The 14,876-nt window shown below is 54.9% G+C and overlaps 2 protein-coding genes across 10 annotated transcripts in view; one reads left to right on the top strand and one right to left on the bottom strand.

Annotated features, from left to right (window-relative positions):
- CFAP99 (cilia and flagella associated protein 99) overlaps window positions 1-6,419 on the bottom strand; it is a 38,139-nt gene extending 31,720 nt beyond the window's left edge. The window contains exon 1 of the mRNA XM_043905995.1: window positions 5,837-6,419. The gene's annotated coding sequence lies outside the window, so the exon portion shown is untranslated. The remainder of the gene's footprint in view (window positions 1-5,836) is intronic.
- The window catches only part of ZFYVE28 (zinc finger FYVE-type containing 28), a 97,181-nt gene continuing 87,181 nt past the window's right edge, over window positions 4,877-14,876 (top strand). For 5 of the 9 annotated variants that reach the window (XM_043905985.1, XM_043905987.1, XM_043905991.1 and 2 more), the window contains exon 1: window positions 4,877-5,028. In XM_043905985.1, coding sequence (XP_043761920.1) covers window positions 4,990-5,028 — 39 coding nt within the window. In that variant the 5' untranslated portion in view covers window positions 4,877-4,989. Of the gene's footprint in view, window positions 5,029-5,895; window positions 5,966-14,876 lie in introns of those variants that run through there. The other 4 variants (XM_043905988.1, XM_043905992.1, XM_043905994.1 and 1 more) reach the window with 2 other exon arrangements.

Raw genomic sequence — 14,876 nt, 5'->3', positions numbered from 1 at the left:
TGGAGCCGGCCCTCAGCACCAGCCACAGAATTGTCTGTGGAATGAATGAGGAACTGTAAACATGTCCGCCAGGATAGACCACGCTAAATGGTTCTTGTGTTTCAATCTGCTGTTTCAATCACACCAAGAGTTATGATCCAGAGAGAGAGACCTACCCATGATGCTTTTTAAGCCTTGGCTTCCACAGGTTCTATAATTCAACAGAGCTCAGCTCTACTGTCTCGTTTAGTTGGACAGTAATAGATGCTTCAGTGGCATTCATGAGGCAGGTTACCGAGGAAGAGAGCCACCTGGGGTTGGGGAGGGGGGCCGGCCTCTTCATCCCCAAGGAGGGTTTCCTGCCTGTGGCCCAGGCTGGGGTCTAAAGTCCTCCACCACCCACTCCATCAGATCCCGGAACTGCATGGAAGAGGCACCCTGTCAACACGATAAGGGAAATAACAGTTGACTCCAGGGGTCACAAGGAAGTCCTAAACCTAGGCAAAAAGTCTATTTTTATGAAAGCGATGTCAAGTATCAGTTCTTCTCCTTCCCCCGCACTGCGGTCACGTGGGGGTGCGGCCCTGGGGCACGCTCAGCCTGGAGGGACTGGGTAAAGAGATCCCTGCCACACCTGATGTGGGCACTGAGAGGGCACATGTGTGTATGTATGTGTGTATGTGTATGTGTGCATGTATGTGTGTCTGTGGGTGTATATGTATGTGTGTATGTGTGGGTGTATATGCATGTGTGTATGTCTATGTATGTGTGGGTGTATGTGTGTGTGTATGTATGTATGGGTGTGTGAATGTGTATATGTGTATGTGTGTGTGTATGTGCATGTGTATATATGTATGTATGTGTGGGTATATGTATGTGTATATGTGTATGTATATGTGGTGTGTGGATATATATGTGTGCAGTGTATGTGTTTATGTATGCGTGCATGTGTATGTGTATGTATATATGCATATGTGTGTGTACATATGTATATATGTGTATGTGGGTGTGTATGTGTATGTGTGTGTGTATGTGTATGCGTGGGTATGTATGTGTATATGGGCATGTGTGTGGGTGGGTGTATGTATGTGTATATGTGTGTATATATATATATGCGTGCGCATATGTGTGGGTATGTGTGTGTATATGTGTGTGGGTGTGTATAGTGTATGTGTGGATGTGTGTATGTATATGTATGTGTGTGTGTGTGTGGGTGTATGTGTATATGATGTGTGTGGGGGTGTGTGTGTATGTGGTGTGTGGGTGTATGTGTGTATGTATGTGTGTCTATGTATGTATGTGTGTATGAATGTGTATATGTGTATGTGCATATGTATGTGGGTGTGTGGGTGTATGTGCATGTGTGTATGTCCACATATGTGTAGGTGTGTACATGTGTATACGTGTATGTATGTGTGCATGTGTATGTATATGTATATATGCATGTGTATGTGTGCATATGTGGATGTATGTGTATGGGTGTGTATGTGTACATATGTGTATACGTGTATGTGGGTGTGTATGTGTGTGTATCTGTATATGTGGGTATGTATGTGTATATATGTGTGTATATGTATGTGTGCATGTGCGCATGTGTTTATGTATATGTGTATGTGCATATGTGTATGTATATGTATGTGTGCATGTGTATGTATATATGCATGTGTGTATGTGTATGTATATATGTGTGTGCATGTGTATGTATGCATACGTGTATGTGTGTATGTATATATGTGTATGTGTATATGTACGTATGTGTGCACATGTATGCATGTATGCATATACATATGTATGTGTGTATATATGTGTGAATGCATGTGTATGTATGTGGGTGTATGTGTATGTGTGTATGCGTATGTATGTGTGTATGTGTATGTATGTGTGGTGTGTGGGTGTATGTGTGTATGTACATGTGTGTCTATGTATGTATGGGTGTATGAATGTGTATATGTGTATGTATGTGCATATGTATGTGTGTGTGTGCATGTGTGTATGTCCATGTATGTGTGGGCGTATTTATGTGTATGTATGTGTGCATGTGTATGTATATGTATATACGCATGTGTATGTGTGCATATGTGGATGTATGTGTATGGGTGTGTATGTGTACATATGTGTATACGTGTATGTGGGTGTGTATGTGTGTGTATGTGTATATGTGGGTATGTATGTGTATGTGTGTGTATATGTGTGCGTGTGTGCATGTGCGTATGTATATGTGTATATGTGTATGTATATGTATGTGTGCACGTGTGGGTGTATGTGTGTATGTACACATACGTGTATGTGTATGTATATATATGTGTATATGTATGTATGTATATGTGCATATGCATGTGTGTATGTATATACATATGTATGTGTATATATATGTGAATGCGTGTGTATGTGTATGTGTGTATGTGTATGTATATGTATATGTGTGTGTGTGTCTGTGTGTCTGTGTGTAACGGCACCTGGGCAGGAGGGCTTTCCTCCCCACACCTCCCCTACTGTCCTGGAGCTGGAACATTCTGAAAATAGGATGACCTGAGGGGCTGTTTGGTGATGAGGCAAGTCAAGGAGGAGCAAGAGAGCCATCCAAGGCCTCTCTGTCCAGAGAGACCTGGATGGAAGGGACTGGAAGCAGTGAAAGGAGGGGCAGGGTGGAGGATACAGAGAGGAGGCCCCCCTTCAATTCTGGCTCATTGTCAGGCCCGTGGGCTCCTGGGGTGGGGAATGGGCACCCCACACCTGCCACAGAGGGCTGCCTGTAAAGGTGGACATTGGAAGAGGCACTTGAATTCTGCATTCCAACTGAAATTAGCCTAGAATCTTAGTCAAAATAGTCACAACTTTGGGTAGGAAATAGGTATTGAAGTTCATCCAATTCCGATGTGTGCTTTTAGCACCTAAGCTTTATTTTAATGGTGTAAAACCATACATGTGGGTAAGTGAGATTTAATTCCCAAGCTTATTGTTTTTTTTTAGTATTGATTTTAACTCCAGTAATCAGGCCGTGACTGTCTCATATTTAAGGAAACTTTAAAGGTGGGCTGGACCAAGTCTTTTCTTATCAAATCCTTTACAGACAGAAATGAGATTACACGAGGAGATTTAAATTCCATAATTCCATCAGATACACACTAGTTCAACACTCTCAGTCACTAGAGAGGTTTAATTTACACAGATCCCAAATGTGTGCTAACTGAAATATATTCTTTTCCTGCCTTTAAATTCTGATTAAAGCCAGTCTCCTAAGGATTTCTGCTAAGTCATGCTCAGATGACTTTGTTTAAAGTACAGACCCATGTGGCAGGTTTTGTTGGTTGCTTTTCAATCTCCTCTCTTCCTTCTTCCCTGAGTACAAAACCCTGATTTTTAGTTGGGCCCATTGTTGCCTAACTGAAAGAGGACATTTCTTAGCCTTCCTGGCATCTGGGTATGGCAAGAAGTGGAAGCATCTTGGAGACTTCCAGAAAGTCTCCTTGTAAGAGATGGGCATACACTTCCTCTCTTTTCCATCTTGCTGCCTGGACTCAGGAGGTGATGGCAGGAACTTAGGAAGCAATTCTGGACAATGAGGAAACATGCAAAGATGGCAGAAGAGCAAGTTAGAGGAACCCAGATCTCCCTGATGACTTTTGAGGGTGTCATATCTCTCATGATTTCCTCCCCATGGGCCTATTTCTTTGAAACATTAATAACCTTGTCTGAGTCAGGTTTGCATAAAGCTGAACCTAATCCTAACTATTGGGCTCATGGTAAAGAATCCACCCTGCCAATGCAGGAGACTCGGGTTCGATCCCCAGGGAAGATCACCTGGAGGAGGAAATGACAACCCACTCCAGTATTCTTGCCTGGATAATCCCAAAGACAGAGGAGCTTGGCGGGCTACAGTCCATGGGGTCACAAAGAGTCAGACATGACTGAGAGACTAAGCACAGCACTAGCACTTAACAGATTCTCAAATTTTTTTTTTTTTAATTGTTTTTTTTTTGGATCCAAATTAGGGCACGTTTGGGGGAAGTAGTGAATACGGGAGAATATCTTCTTAGAAAATATCTCTTGTTGAGATGATTAAAAAAAAAAAAAGCACTGTTAACTTCAATCAAGGAGTTGGGAAGAAGAGGAGGTTAGCGAAAGCAAGACGGGAAGCAAGAAAGAACGAGCCTGCAGGTCTAGGGAAGTGCAGGTGGGAGGTGCTGGTGCTGAGCCGACGCGCTTTGCCCACTTTCATGCTGCCCTACTCCGCGTACCTGTTAGGCCCCGCCGGTGCTCCGGAACCTCCCTTTTTCGCCACCGACCGCCACACAGCAGTTGTCAGGGGCGGCGGGCACGAGGAGATTCGGGAACAGCAGCGGGTCCCACCCTCTGCACTTCTGCCCCGCCTGGACCTCTGCAACCCCTTGGGCAGGAGCGGTGCTGGGATGCAGTTGGACTGTCGTCACCTAGCAACCGCTGCAAGCTCCGGGGCCTTGGGCGGGAAGACTACAACCCCCAGAATACACAGCGCCCTCGGCGGGGCAGAGGTCGCCCCAAGCAAGGGACACGCCCCTCCCCGCCTCCCCGCAATGCCCTTCGGGACTTGTAGTTCTCGGCGCCGCAGGGCGCGCCGGGTCGCCGGCGAGGGAGCGCGCCTCGGGCGGGGCGCGGCGCGGCGCGCGGATTGGGCAGCCTCCGCGGCTCGCGGCGGGGCCGGGGGCTCGCAGCGCGTCGGCGCATGTGTGGCGCGGGCGGCGGTGGCCGGTGGAGGCGCGGGGTGTCAGTGAGCGGAGAGGCGCCGGCGCCCCAGTGCCCGGTCAGTCCGCGCGTCTGTCCGCGGGTCCGCGCCGCGCGCCGCTCTCCGAGCATCTTCTGGCCGCGCACCTGCCCCGCGCACCTGCCGCCCGCCCGCCCGGCGCCCCCCGGGTCCGCGCGGGACCCCGGCCCGGCCCGGCCCCGCGTCCGCCCCGCGCCGCAGCCGGGGCTAGGCGCAGCGCTGCGGAGGTGAGGGCCGCCGGGGCCGGGCCGGGCCGGGCCGGCGCGGCGATGATGAACAGGTTCCGAAAGTGGCTGTACAAACCCAAGGTGAGCGCTGCCGGGCAGACCCTCCTCCCGGCCGGGGCCGGCCTCTCCGCGGTGCCGCCGACACCCCTCCGGCTACTCGGCGACTTGCAAGCGCGGTCGCCCTCCCCCCCGACTTGCGCGGGTCCCCCCGACCCCCCTGGTGCAAACCCCTCCCGCTCTTACCCTCGCACCGGGGTGCACTCGCTGCCGCGCCTGCCGGCTGTCAGAACCGGCCCCTCGCGCTTCCCAGTCGGGTCCTGCGTGTGCCGGGCTCACACCTCGTGGTGGCCGGCCCGCAGCCCGACCAGAGCCCCCCTCTTAATTCTCCTGGGTTCCGGAAAGACCTCTCCAGTCCCCTCGCTGCAGCGGCGATGACTCCTGCGTTCCTCTTCGCCCCCTCCCTGTTATCCTGGACCCGAATGTACCTCCCACCCGCCCCCCTGCAATCCGAAACGGACCCTCTCTGCGTTTCCCCCAGGTTCTAGAGCGGCCCCCATATCTGTCTCTTTCCCGGGTCCCGGAAGGACCCCCTCCTTGCCTGTGTCCGGAGCGGGTCCCCATCCCACTTCCCGAATCAGGACCGATCCGCGGCTGGCCCACTTGGCGTGCGTATCCTTGTCCCGTGCCCACCCGCGTGCGCTGAGCCCAGGGGATGCTCCTGCCCGCCGGCGAAGGGTGAGCGCGCCCGGGGCCGCAGGCTCAGAGGGGCCGGCGGCGAGCTCTTCCCGGCGCGGCGCCCCTCCCTGGTCGTGGGTCGGGGTCTGGGCAGCGTGCCCCGCGCCGCCCTCGGCGGCTGCGCCAGTCGCACTGCGGGCGCTGCGTCCCTTACCGCTCGCTCAGGGCTCGGGTCCACTGCGGCCGGAGCTCGTCGGGGTGCGGCGGTGCGCCCGAGCCGGGTGCGGGGTCCTGGGCGCACCCTAGACTTCCGGGGGCCTAACGCTGGGGGACCGGCGCCGCGGTAGGGCACTGGGGTCTTGGCTGGGAGTTGGGGGTTCTTGGTCGGGGTGGACATCTAGGCGCCTCGGACATCCACAGTGGGGCTGAGAGACCCCAGGGACACCCTCACCCCAAGGCTGACCACTTCTCTGGATCTGGGTTTTCTGCCCCCCTCCCCCGCCGGGGGTGGTCTCTCAGGGTCGGGGCGGGGGCCGGTCCTGAAATCTGTGGTCTTCTGGCGCCCGTTTGGGGTCAGCCGCCGTCTGTTGGAGGATGGGCACCCGAGGTCCGGCCGCGAGTTCAGAGACCACAGGGGCTCGTGCGTCATCGCCCGCGGGGTCGCAGAGTTCTCCAGCGTTGGGTTGAAGGCTGAGGGTGCCTGGGACCGCCCCTTGCTTGGCCTTGGCCTCGCCGGGGGGAGGCTCAGGTTCTCTCCTGCCCAGGCGGCTGCAGCCCTGCTCCCACTCATCTTCCCACCTCCCCGTCAGGACGCAGCTGTGTTGGCCGCGTGCTGGGGGGACCCTGGTGCCTCCCAGCGCTGCCTGTGGTTTGGGGCCTCCCTGCCCTTGGCTGCCTCCCGCCCAGCCCTCTTCTTACTGCAGTCCCCCCACCCCCACCCCCCAGCAGCGGCTCTGATCCTCCTGGTTGGTGCTGTGTAGGTGGCCAGGAGAGGGGAGCAGCCTCTGAACACGATGTCTGTACAAGGAGTGGCTTTTTGTTTGTGTGACTTCTGTCCCCAGTTAAGGAAAAACCAAATAGACTTTCAGAAGGTTACTTTGGGGGTGGACAGCAGAACCGTTTTTCAGTGGGCAGGAGTGAAAAGAGACGACATATCATAGTAACATTCTACAATCTCTGCAAACACTTTGTCAAGGATCCTTTTTCCAGGTGTGGCTGGGGAAGAGGCCTTGTTTCGAGGGTTGTTGTTGTTCCACCCCATGGACTGCAGCACGCCAGGTTTCCCTGTCCTTCACCATCTCCCAGACTTTCCAGGATTGCCTGACTAACACATTGTTGGAAGGGATGGAAAAGCAATGCTACACTCTGTTTCATCTGCAGCTGAATAATTCCAGTGGCCCTCCCTGTTTCAGTTTAGGGAAAAGTCTTTAGAAGTAGGAAATGACTCTGCCCTTGACATTATGCCCCAGAATTGAGAGTTGAGTCCCTAGTTTTCCCTCTCTGCAGGCAGCTCTGCCCTTCCAAAGCCAGCCCCGGGGCTGGGCAGGGCCAGGTGGAGAGCCCGTGAGTCAGTCTGTGCCCGAGGACAAGAGGGGGATGTGTTTCTTCTGGTCCCACTCCTTCCCTTAATGTGGTCTCTCGGTCTGTTGTCTGACCCTTGGACTCAAGACATATCTCTGTCTGAGATCTTTGTGTTTGCCCCGAGGCCGGTCAGCCTGAGTGTGGCAGTCCCTTGTTGGACTTCTGTATTTGGGGTTAAATATCTTGATTATTTGAAGGGTTGGAGGAGGTTAGGTCACCCCAGTAGCTTTTCATTTTTCAAACCAAAGCTCCTATTTTGGCCTTAGATTGTGAAACTGACCATGCTTTCTCTCCCTTTGGCATAAGGGAGCAGGAGTCAGTTCTGGGAGGTTTCTGGGCCTGGAAGAGTTGAAGTGTTAAATGCTAGGTGTGGGAGGTGTGTCTGAGAGAGGTTGCTGCCTGTTGTGAGGGTTTTTTTCCACCGTTGTATTTGGATAGATATGCAATTCAAACTGAATTCTTGATTTAATCCCTGCTTTGGTTTAAAACTGAACACTGAGCTTCTTGTTCATCACAATGCAACGGAAAACATTCTGAAACCAAAAATACTCGTTGTTCTTGTAGTTTTGAAAAGCATTTGGAAATGCTTTAAAATATTCTTATATGACGCTTACAATTCTTGATGTCTGAATCATGAATAGCTAACCTAAGTTGAATGACAAACCAGACCAACCTGATGTATACAATAGTTATTTGCAGGCTCTCATACTTCCTTTTATTTTCTTTAAGGCGGTCTTTTAAGCACAATTGTGGTTTTTCTCCGTGGAAGGTGTTTAGGATTTCTAAGTGTCTTTGCTTTTCCTTAGGGGAAAACTTTCCAAGAAAGAGTTAACTCTAAGAATGTGAAATATCTTGGAATAATGGTCTTCATTTTCATCAGAAGTCTCAGTACTTGTGTTTCATGCTGGGTTAGAACTTTCTTCCTGATCCCCAGTGACTGGGCTAAGGGGAGAGGTCCAGGCGCGGGGTGCAGGGGCCTGACCAGGCCCCTCCCGGTCTCCTTGGACGCACTGTGTTTTCCATCCTGGGGAAGAAAGGATTGGTGGGTGGGTGGTGTTGCCAGATGGACGGGGATCCCCACGCTTGGCCATGCACCCCGCGAAGAACTCTCTTGTCTGCACCCCCAAACCATGTCTAGGGGTCATTAACTTCCCTTGTCCCACCCTTCTTTGTGGGGAGGCAGTCCTTGTAAATACGGAGCTTTCCCGAGTGAGTTTATCTAGAAACTTCCTGTCAATATTCTGGGTTCAGTTCAGGGATGAACTGGCCTTTTCCAAGAGAAGCTGAGAAACCTGCTGGGTGTGTGCACTTTGTGAAAGAGGCCCTTTGCGCAGTTGAGGTCTGCCAGCTGCGGGGCTGGGGGTGGGGGGTTGTGTGCAAAGCTTCCCACCATGGCTGTTGACCCAGCCTGGTCTCAGTGGCTAGAACAGGCCTGGGCTTGTGTCTGCGTGGCCCCCGTCGTCCACGGACACCAGCAGCCACTTGTCCTTGGGGGGCTCCCCCCATGGTGGCTGAGGGTGAGGGGACCCCCACTGGCAGCAAAGCCTCAGATTCAGAAGCATGGCGGGAGGGGTCACAGTGGAGGCGAGTGAGGTGGTGGCCTTCCCGTGACCTGAGTCCTGCTGCCCCGGGCTCTGCACGGGGGCATGACCGTGACTGTGACCGCGGCCGGACGCCCCAGCAGCACCGTCGCGTGCCCCGCTTGGAGCACAGCGAGGACACGGACGGGCACGGATGCGGCTCCAGGGCCTGGGATGTCAGTGCTGACTTCTAGCAGGGCTGCTAACTGGTTCTTTTCCAGCCGATAAATTCTGAGCACCCAGCTGCAGCCGCGGCCGTCCTTGGAGCAGCAGGTCTGTCTCCTGGGAGGTGGGGGCGGGGGGAGCTGCTGGAAAGCCAGGCGGTCTGCCCTGGCCAGCAGGGCCTGGACCGGGAACGGGGCTCCCAAGTCCCGGAAGGATGCTGGGTGGTGCTGAGTCAGAGCGCTGGCCAGGCACACCTGTCTCTTGTCCCTGAGTTCAGAAGGCGCCGGGCCCGCCCCCGCCCCCGGCTGCCCCCACAGAACCATCCTTCTGATGCAGGCCAGCCCAGGCACACAGGAGGGCCTGGGAGTCGCCTGCCAAGGAGGCTTGTAGCACCCACGTTGGGTCTGGTGGGGGACCCAGCAGGCAGCTCTCGTCTCACTCCCGAGGCTCCCCTGCCCTTCGTCCGTGGCTGGGGGCGGGCGGGGGCACGTGGGGGTCGCACCCGCCCAGCCTCTTGCTGCCAGCGTTGGTGGGGAGGGGAGAGGCTGAGCCGCAGACGGGCAGTGAGCGTCAATCTCTGTGCCCGCTCTGTGCCAGCTCTGAGGTCATTGCTCAGGGCTCCGTGCTTTACCATCAATGCAGCGGCCTGTTTACGGGAAGCATGTGATAACGGTTTCTGTTAAATGGGCGAGTCACAGGCAGGGAGCCTGAAGCTTCGACTAATTGCTGTCTGGCCTGGGCGTCCAGCGGGCGGTGGTGGGGTGTGGGCGGGGGTTGGGGGAGGGGCCTGGGCCTTCGCGTACCATCCCCGTGAATGGGAAGTGTGTTGGGTAATTCCGTTCGCCCTTCTGCTGGAAGGCGAGTGATGTCAGCAGGGCCTCTCGCTCAGGCTGCCCGGAATCCCCAGAGCACAGGCAGGCTGGTGCTCCGCGCATAGAGGTGCCCGTGCGTGACTGGGCGGTCATCTGCCGGTTTCGAAGGCGGAGTCTTGTCAGGCGGATAACCTCCAGCAGCCCCGGCCCGGCGGGGTGTGCCACGTGGCCACACAGGTGGGCACAGGTGAGCTGGTGCCAGTGCAAAGACGAGTGAACGTCTGCAGTGTTGTGGGTGTCGGGATCTCTCCCGTATCTACCGCCCTCAGTCTTTGCTGCCCGCCTTGGCTCTTGCGTCTCCACGGTGTTGAAGCCACAGATGGGGTGGCAGGCGCCTCACCACCCGCCCACCCCCCCGGCCCTGCCTGCGGCAGGGGTGATGAGACCGGATAGGTGGAGTTTGAGGGGGCCGTCTCTGCCTGAGGTTCACGGTGATGGCTCAGGAGGCGACCTCTGTCTTCGTTGGTGGAGGTCGCAGGCGGGGTCGGAGGTACAGGGTTGAGACGGAGCTGTGCGTGGAGGACTTTACAGGGTCCCAGAGCCCCGCGTGGCTGCCGGTTACTGCCGCCGGGCCATTCACCAGGTGCCCGCCTTCCTTTGGGTGCTCGGCTGCGGGGAGGAGACCCTGACTTGCTCTCCGGCGTCCTGGGCTCTGGTTACCTTCACCCTCCCTGGTGGCAGAGACGCTGCCTGCCATTTGGGTACCCCTCCCAGGTGGGAGTCCAGGGGCGTAATTTCAGCCAGTGTGGGCCTCCGTGGGGTCCACAGCATCAGGCCCGACCCCAGACCTCTTGAGCTGTCATCCCATGGATGTGGCCTGAGTCCCCATTTCCTTGGCTGAAGGTTTAGGACCCAGTAGAGGATCCCAGAGCCGTGGGAAAGGGATGAAGTCAGGCACCAGGGTTGGGCGTGAATGACGGCTTGGGGTAGGTCTCTGAGGCTTAAGGCACCGAGGCTTTGGGGGCACTGGTTAACAGTTCGATTATCCTAAGGCAGCCTTTCTTACACGCGGGATTAACTTACTGGAGTCATCACAGGGGCTAGGACTGAACCTCGGTCTGTCGACCCCAGGCTTGGAGCCCGTATGCACCCCATCCCGAGCTGTGCCTTTCCTGCAGGAATGAGCTGTAACTGTCATCAGTTTTTGCATGGGTCCCACTTGGTGAAACAATTACTTTTGTACTTTTTACAGTTGGATTGCAAAGAAACTTGGATATTGATGGGCAATTCAAGTGTTTGAAGGAGGAAAACAAAAATGAATGGATTTTTTTTTCACTGATCTGAATAGATTAAGCAAAAGTAGAATAGAGCATTTCATGTTATGGTAATTTATGTAGAGTAGTTGGTTAAGATGAATGGAGTGTTTTTTTCCTTCTTACAGTAAGGATTTTGAAGCTCTTCCATTTCTCATTGTCTGGTGCTGGGTGGGGACAGGGGGTTGTTGTGGACACTTCACAGGGGGCTCTCTTCACGGCTGAGGGGGTGTTTTGAGCTCTGCCTGTTGTTCTTGTTCAATCACTAAGTCATGTCATGTCCAACTCTTTGCAACGCCATGGACTGCAGCACGCGGGCTTCCCTGACCTTCACCATCTCCCAGAGTTTGCTCAAACTCATGTTCATTGAGTCGGTGATTCCATCCAACCATCTCATCCTCTGTAGATCCCCTCTCCTTCTGCCTTCAGTCTTTCCCAGCATCAGAGTCTTTTCCAGTGAGTTAGTGCTTCGAATCAGGTGACCAAAGTATTGGAGCTTCAGCTCCAGCATCAGTCCTTCCAGTGAATATTCAGGGTTGATTTCCTGTAGGACTGACTGGTTTGATTCAGCTCTGCCTGGGGGCTCTGTAAGTCTCTGCTGTGGTGGTATTTGTTCCAGCCAACTCTTTCCATTTGACAAACCACCCCCCAACTATGGGGGTATACTGGCTGGGTTCCTGGGGAAAATGGGTTAGCATGCCCACTGTGGGGGTGATGTCGGCAGAACAGTTATTTTTTTTCTTGCATTTTCAATTTTTGAGTATGTTTTCAACAGCTTTTAGGGATATTATAGTTAATTAAAAAAGCCTAAAAGCAGAATCAACTCCTAGATGTCGATACATTTAAGAATTGTGCACCCATGTTCACAGTAACATGAATAGCCAGAAGGTGGAAATAGCTCAAATGTCCATCAACAGTGAACCGGTAAATAAACTGGGATTTATGCCCACAATGGAATACTATGCAGCCATGAAAAGGAATGAAGTACCTAGGGCAATGTGGGTGAGCCTTGAAACCGTGATGCTGAGTGTAAAGAAGCCAGACCCAAGAGGACAAATAGTGAGTGATTCCGTTTATGTGAAATGTCCAGGGAAGGCAAGTCCACTGAGATAGGAGGTGGATCGGTGGCCGCTGGGGTGCGGGTAGGATGAGGAATGATAGCCTGAAGGTAGGGGGTTTCTTCGGGAGGTGGTGGGACAGCTTTAAAACTGGAGCGTGGATGCACTAAATGCCCCTGGATTGCACGGTTTGAAATGATTCCTTGTAGTTGTATGAATTTCACTTCAACTGAAGAAAAGGAATTTTTGGAGAGTTTTTTTTTTTAATGAATTGTATTTAGATAATCAAGGAAAAAGGTGTTTTGCGGCTGAACAGAAAGATGCTCGGGTCCACGTTTCTCGGGGGGCTTGGTGTCCTGGGGCCCAGCAGCTTCCGGGTCCCCACGGGCCAGCACCCGTCCAACTCTCCACTCTGGTGGTGTGGGGGTGGCAGCCATGCGCTCTGGGGGGTGTTCTCCGAGGAGGGGTGAGTGGACCGGGGGTCGGCGGGGAGGGGTAGAGAGCCTGTGGGACCAGGGCTGGGTCAGACGCTAGGGGCATTGGCGCAGGATCACCTGGGTGCTGTCCCAGGAGGGCCGCCTGCCGCCCCTCTGAGGCAGAATTCACCATAAGAAGTCACGAAACTCCTGAGATAGTGGTTCCCCCTGAGCAAGGATCAGAAGCAGCAAAGGTGTGGAATATTACTCAGCCACAAAAGGGAACACATTTGAGTCAGTTCCAGTGAGAACTGACTAGATGACCCTAGAGGCGATTATACAGGGCGAAGTAAGTCAGGAGGAGAAAGACAAATATCGTATATTAGCATATATACGTGGAATCTTGGAAGACGGTACTGATGAGCCTGTTTGCAGGGCCGCAGTGGAGAGGCAGGCACAGAGAACAGACCTGTGGACAGGCGGGGAAGGAGAGGGTGAGGCCGACGAGAGAGTAGCATTGAGACATTGATGGTTCCACGGGTGAGACAGCCAGCTAATGGGAAGCTGCTGTGTCGTGGGGAGCTCAGCCTGCTGCTCTGTGATGACCTGGGGGGACGGGGGGACGTGTGTGTCCACAGAGCCGACGCGCGTCTTACGGCGGAAAGCGACACAGCGCCGTGAAGCTCTTATCCTCCAATTCAGACCAAATTAAGAAAAAGAAGCAGCAAGGCTCACAGAACCACCGTGTGAGCAGCCCAGGGTGTGGGGGTAGGAAGCCACAAGGCAGCACCAGGCCTTTTTATTTATTTAAAAAATTTTAATTATTTTTTTTTTTTTGGCTGCGTGATCTTAGTTCCCCAACCAGGAATCGAACCATTGCCCCCTGCAGCGGATGCACCGAGTCTTAACCAGTGGAGCACCAGGGAGCTTCCCTGAGTCTCTTTAAACCAGAGCCAGGGGAAGCTCCTAGAATGAGAAAAGGCAGTCTTTGGGTTTAAAAGCAAAGCCGAGGCCCACCCCAAGGAGTGTGTTAATGGTCGGAGGGGGTTGTTGACCTGGCAGGTATTTGCGGAGGTCACCCAGCGGCTGGCCTGGGAAGTGGGCAGCACCCTGAGGGGCTTGGGGACGGCAGAGCGCAGGAGGAGGGGGTTCCAGGTGCACCTGCGGGGGCTTCCGGGACACGAGGCCGGAGAACGGGAGGCTCCTGTCTGCCCGTCCGCCCGCGTCCTAAACGGCAGGGGCGGTCCTGAGTAGACGACGCCGAGTGCGGCCTGAGTGAGCTGCTGACTCACGGCACTGAGTGCACGGCCCGTGGGGTCAGCCATGCCGCACCGCGTGGCGGACTCCTCGGGAGGACAGCGGGCGGGGCTGGGCCCCAGGCCTGGAGACCGGGGGCGGGGGGTTCACGGGCAGGGACCTTGCCGGGCCGAGGGAGCTGGGGGGTGCAGGTAGAGGCCCCACGGAGCGGGGCTGCCATTCGCAGAGGAGAGTCGAAGGAACGCAGTTTTTTTACCAGAAGACAAAAAGGTGTCCGCCCCCCATCCTTGCTGGAGAGACGCGTTCTCCAAAAGCAAAATCAGAGTCAGCAGGAGGGAGTGGGAGGCGAGAAGCAGTCAGATGTGCCAGCATGGGGGCAGGTGGGGAACCCGGCTCCGGGGCGCGGTGCTGAGAACCCGCGGGGACGGGCGACCCGGACTGATGCCCGCTGGCCGGCCGGACGGGATGAGGCCGCCATGCTGGCCGCCTCCGGGCTGTGAGCTGAGTATGTGAGTGAGCTCGGATGAGCCCTCCTTATTCACAGACCGGGGAGCTCCAGACCCAGAGAGGGAAGAAAGAACACAGACGGTGGAGCCCATCCAGCCGCAGCAGGAGAGGGAGGGAGAAAGGAAATTAAAAGCAAGCAATGAAGCTGCAGAAATCGTGGCAAATTCCTGGGAGTTCTGACGGAGCAGGTGCCTCAGGGCTGCCTGAAGGAGGGTCCGGGGGTGGGGGGGCTTCTACCCCAGCTGAGAGCAGGCCCAGGGCTAAGTGGCCCTCACAGAGGTGGGGAAGAGGGGCCTGGGAAATCGGCTTGGCTCCGGGGGGTTTGCCTGCAGGCGGGGTGTTGGGTGGCCTTAGGGAAGGGATGAGGTGGGGCAGGGCTGGGCACAGAGGACGCTGGGCCTCAGCGGGCTGGCCCTTCCGGGCAGCTGGTCCACTGTCCTGGACAGGTGGTCTCCTCAGTGGAAGCCACCCTGGGCGCTGAGGGTGGGCCCCTCACTCCTGGAGGTGCGTCTGGGCGTGGGATGAGGACCCTTCTGCCCACGCGCTGCCTGTTGCCCAAACCAGG

Source organism: Cervus elaphus, chromosome 6 (genome assembly GCF_910594005.1).
Source record: "Cervus elaphus chromosome 6, mCerEla1.1, whole genome shotgun sequence".
Taxonomy (NCBI): Eukaryota; Metazoa; Chordata; class Mammalia; order Artiodactyla; family Cervidae; genus Cervus; species Cervus elaphus.
The sequence above is the reverse complement of the archived record's forward strand: the minus strand, read 5'-3'. Positions and strand labels throughout refer to the sequence as shown.